The 2,521-nt window shown below is 38.7% G+C and overlaps 1 protein-coding gene across 1 annotated transcript in view; it reads left to right on the plus strand.

Annotated features, from left to right (window-relative positions):
* Nucleotides 1-2,305, plus strand: part of COMMD6 (COMM domain containing 6) — a 14,088-nt gene extending 11,783 nt beyond the window's left edge. The window contains exons 3-4 of the mRNA XM_013006895.2: nucleotides 442-594; nucleotides 2,115-2,305. Coding sequence (XP_012862349.2) covers nucleotides 442-594; nucleotides 2,115-2,165 — 204 coding nt within the window. The 3' untranslated portion in view covers nucleotides 2,166-2,305. The remainder of the gene's footprint in view (nucleotides 1-441; nucleotides 595-2,114) is intronic.
* The last annotated feature ends 216 nt before the right edge of the window (nucleotides 2,306-2,521 follow it).

Below are 2,521 nucleotides of genomic sequence, written 5' to 3' on the forward strand. Positions count from 1 at the left end.
GTGTCTTGTCTTCAGTATGAGGACACTCTTTTTAAAAAAGAAAAAACGTAAAGGTTTTTTAACTCTTTACAAAAGGAGTGCTGTAGTGCATTGCACATTGGGTTGCTACCTGCAAGGTCAACTGTTCAAAACCACCAGCAACTCCGAGGGAGAAAAATGCAGCTTTCTACTCCCATACAGACACAATCTCAGAAACCCATGAGGCCATTTCTGCTCTGTCCTATAGGATGCAGTGAGTTTGAGTTGAAAACTCTTTGCATCCTATCCCTATTATCCCTCTCCATTTCCATTTGATCATTGGTCCTCTGGCACACTCAAATGATGGTACTTTATGACAGCCTGGAAATGACAAATTGAGAGTGAGAGCAGTCAGACTGAATATGTGGCTGCATCCAAGGGCGTGCCCTTATTGACGTTGCCTTCTCTCCTGATTGATGGAAGCTCGTGGATTTGCAGTGGAAGCTGGGCATGGCCGTGAGCTCGGACAGTTGCAGGTCTCTCAAGTATCCATACGTTGCAGTGATGCTGAAAGTAGTCGACCGTTCGGGCCAAGTGGAGAACAAGTCTTTTGAGATGACAATTCCACAGTTTCAGGTGTGTGCATTTTTCTGTAACTGGTACCTTTGCAAAGGAAGACTTTAAGGGCTTTCTGTTTGCAGTTGGATGCGGGAAGTTTACCACCAGTATTTCAAATACCAGCAGCAGTCAGGTCATCTGTGATGGGCAGCTTTAGCCAAGAATTGTCATTGTGACCTTCAGTGCTTGGGGCATGTCAGTGCTGGCCGAAATCTTAATTTCTGTGCAGAATTCTTGCTTCCTGATTCTACCTCTAGAAATATTTTTCTTATAGTTAAAAAAAATCATTACAATTTGGAACAGGTTTTTAAAAAGGTAATAGTATATTGCTTAACGATAACTTAATGAGCAAATTAAGCCTGCCAGTTAGTTGCCTTACAGGACTGAGCACTAAGGAAAATTTTCTGGACTCGTAATTTCTGCCTTTATCACTAGCTGAAAGAAATAGTTACAGCTGGCTTCATTCTGTAAAGAATCTCTGATTTCTATCTGACTTAAAATACATTTACTCTTAAGTTGCAAATCAATTCCGTGTACTCTTAAGACCCCATAAAGAAAATGCACATAAGTAAACCATCAAGGGGCTATTCTAAGTGCTATAGGTAACTTTCCTATATATATATATATATATACATACATATATATATATATACACACACACATATATATATGTATACTTGTGAAAATGTTTATTGTGGATTAGGTGGGTTGTACATGTCAGGCCATAATTTTCTCATTAAAGACTTCAACAACAAGTCAGCCCTTCTCCCCCTGCCCTCCCCTCGCCCCCCATGGCTCACCCTGTTCCTGCTCCCTCTTCATTTGGGGTATTATTTTCCTCTTCACCTAGATAACTTTCATATCTGCCTCCCTTGCTTCCTGGCCAATTCTTGGCAGGTGTAGGAGAAGAAAGGCAAACAATTTGCTTGATCCTATCTTAGGTTTTTAAAAAAGGGCGATTTGTATAGGAAAGACAACAGACCAGGTTAGAATTTTTTTTTTTAATGTAACAAAGCTTTATATACAAGAGCAATTGAATATTGAGAAAATATCCCAGCCCACAGGTTAGATTTTTAAATGAAAGAGAAATTAGCTTCTAGCATTTACACTATTGCCAGTGTTAAGTCTCTCTCTTGCACTAGAACCCATACCGTAATTAGAAAAGCATTTACCATCCTGAAATGAAGTATTACACTGGATTTAAGATGTGCTGAGGCCTGGAAACTGTACTTGTATTTTTATCTTGGATGTTTGAGACAATGCTGGGTATTTGATGAGTATTTCTGATTTCAAAGAATTTTAGCATGCAGGACTTTTGTTTTTTTAAAATTTAGCCAAGGGCGATTTATCCAAGTATATAGTAGTATTTGCTTGTAGCAACAGATTTCACCCACTTGTTCCTAAAAGCAACCTTCAATCGTAGTGAGGATTTAACGTTAAGATGAAAACTTGGCATGTTAACTTAACCTAGAATTAAAAGAACCACCAGGGTATCCTCTGAAAGTGAAATGAACATCCTATTTTCCATTTTCCTCCAGAATTTCTACAAACAGTTCAAGGAAATTGCTGCCGTTGTTGAGACTGTCTGAGCCCGGATTGCTTGCTGGCAGGCGGCTGACATCGCCCTAACATCACAGACTTCGTTTTCAGCAGCAAAATTGCACAAGGAGCGAATGATGTATACTGAACAGAAGTTGCACTTTTGTTTTTTATTATTTTTAGAAAACTAGACAAACAGGAATCAGTAGAAATTGATATGCAAGTTCTTAGATATTCTGAAAACCACTGAGCCATATAAAAGGGTGAACTTAATAGTCTATAATTATATCTTAATTGCAAGAAATCAGACCAAGCAGACTAACAGCTGAATGTTTACTATTGAGGGTGACACATGTTTATGTATTGCACCATTATGTTAAAAACGTATTGGTACTGGAACCCCTCT

Source organism: Echinops telfairi, unplaced genomic scaffold (assembly GCF_000313985.2).
Source record: "Echinops telfairi isolate 266 unplaced genomic scaffold, ASM31398v2 ScPeMD7_11;HRSCAF=52, whole genome shotgun sequence".
Lineage (NCBI taxonomy): Eukaryota > Metazoa > Chordata > Mammalia > Afrosoricida > Tenrecidae > Echinops > Echinops telfairi.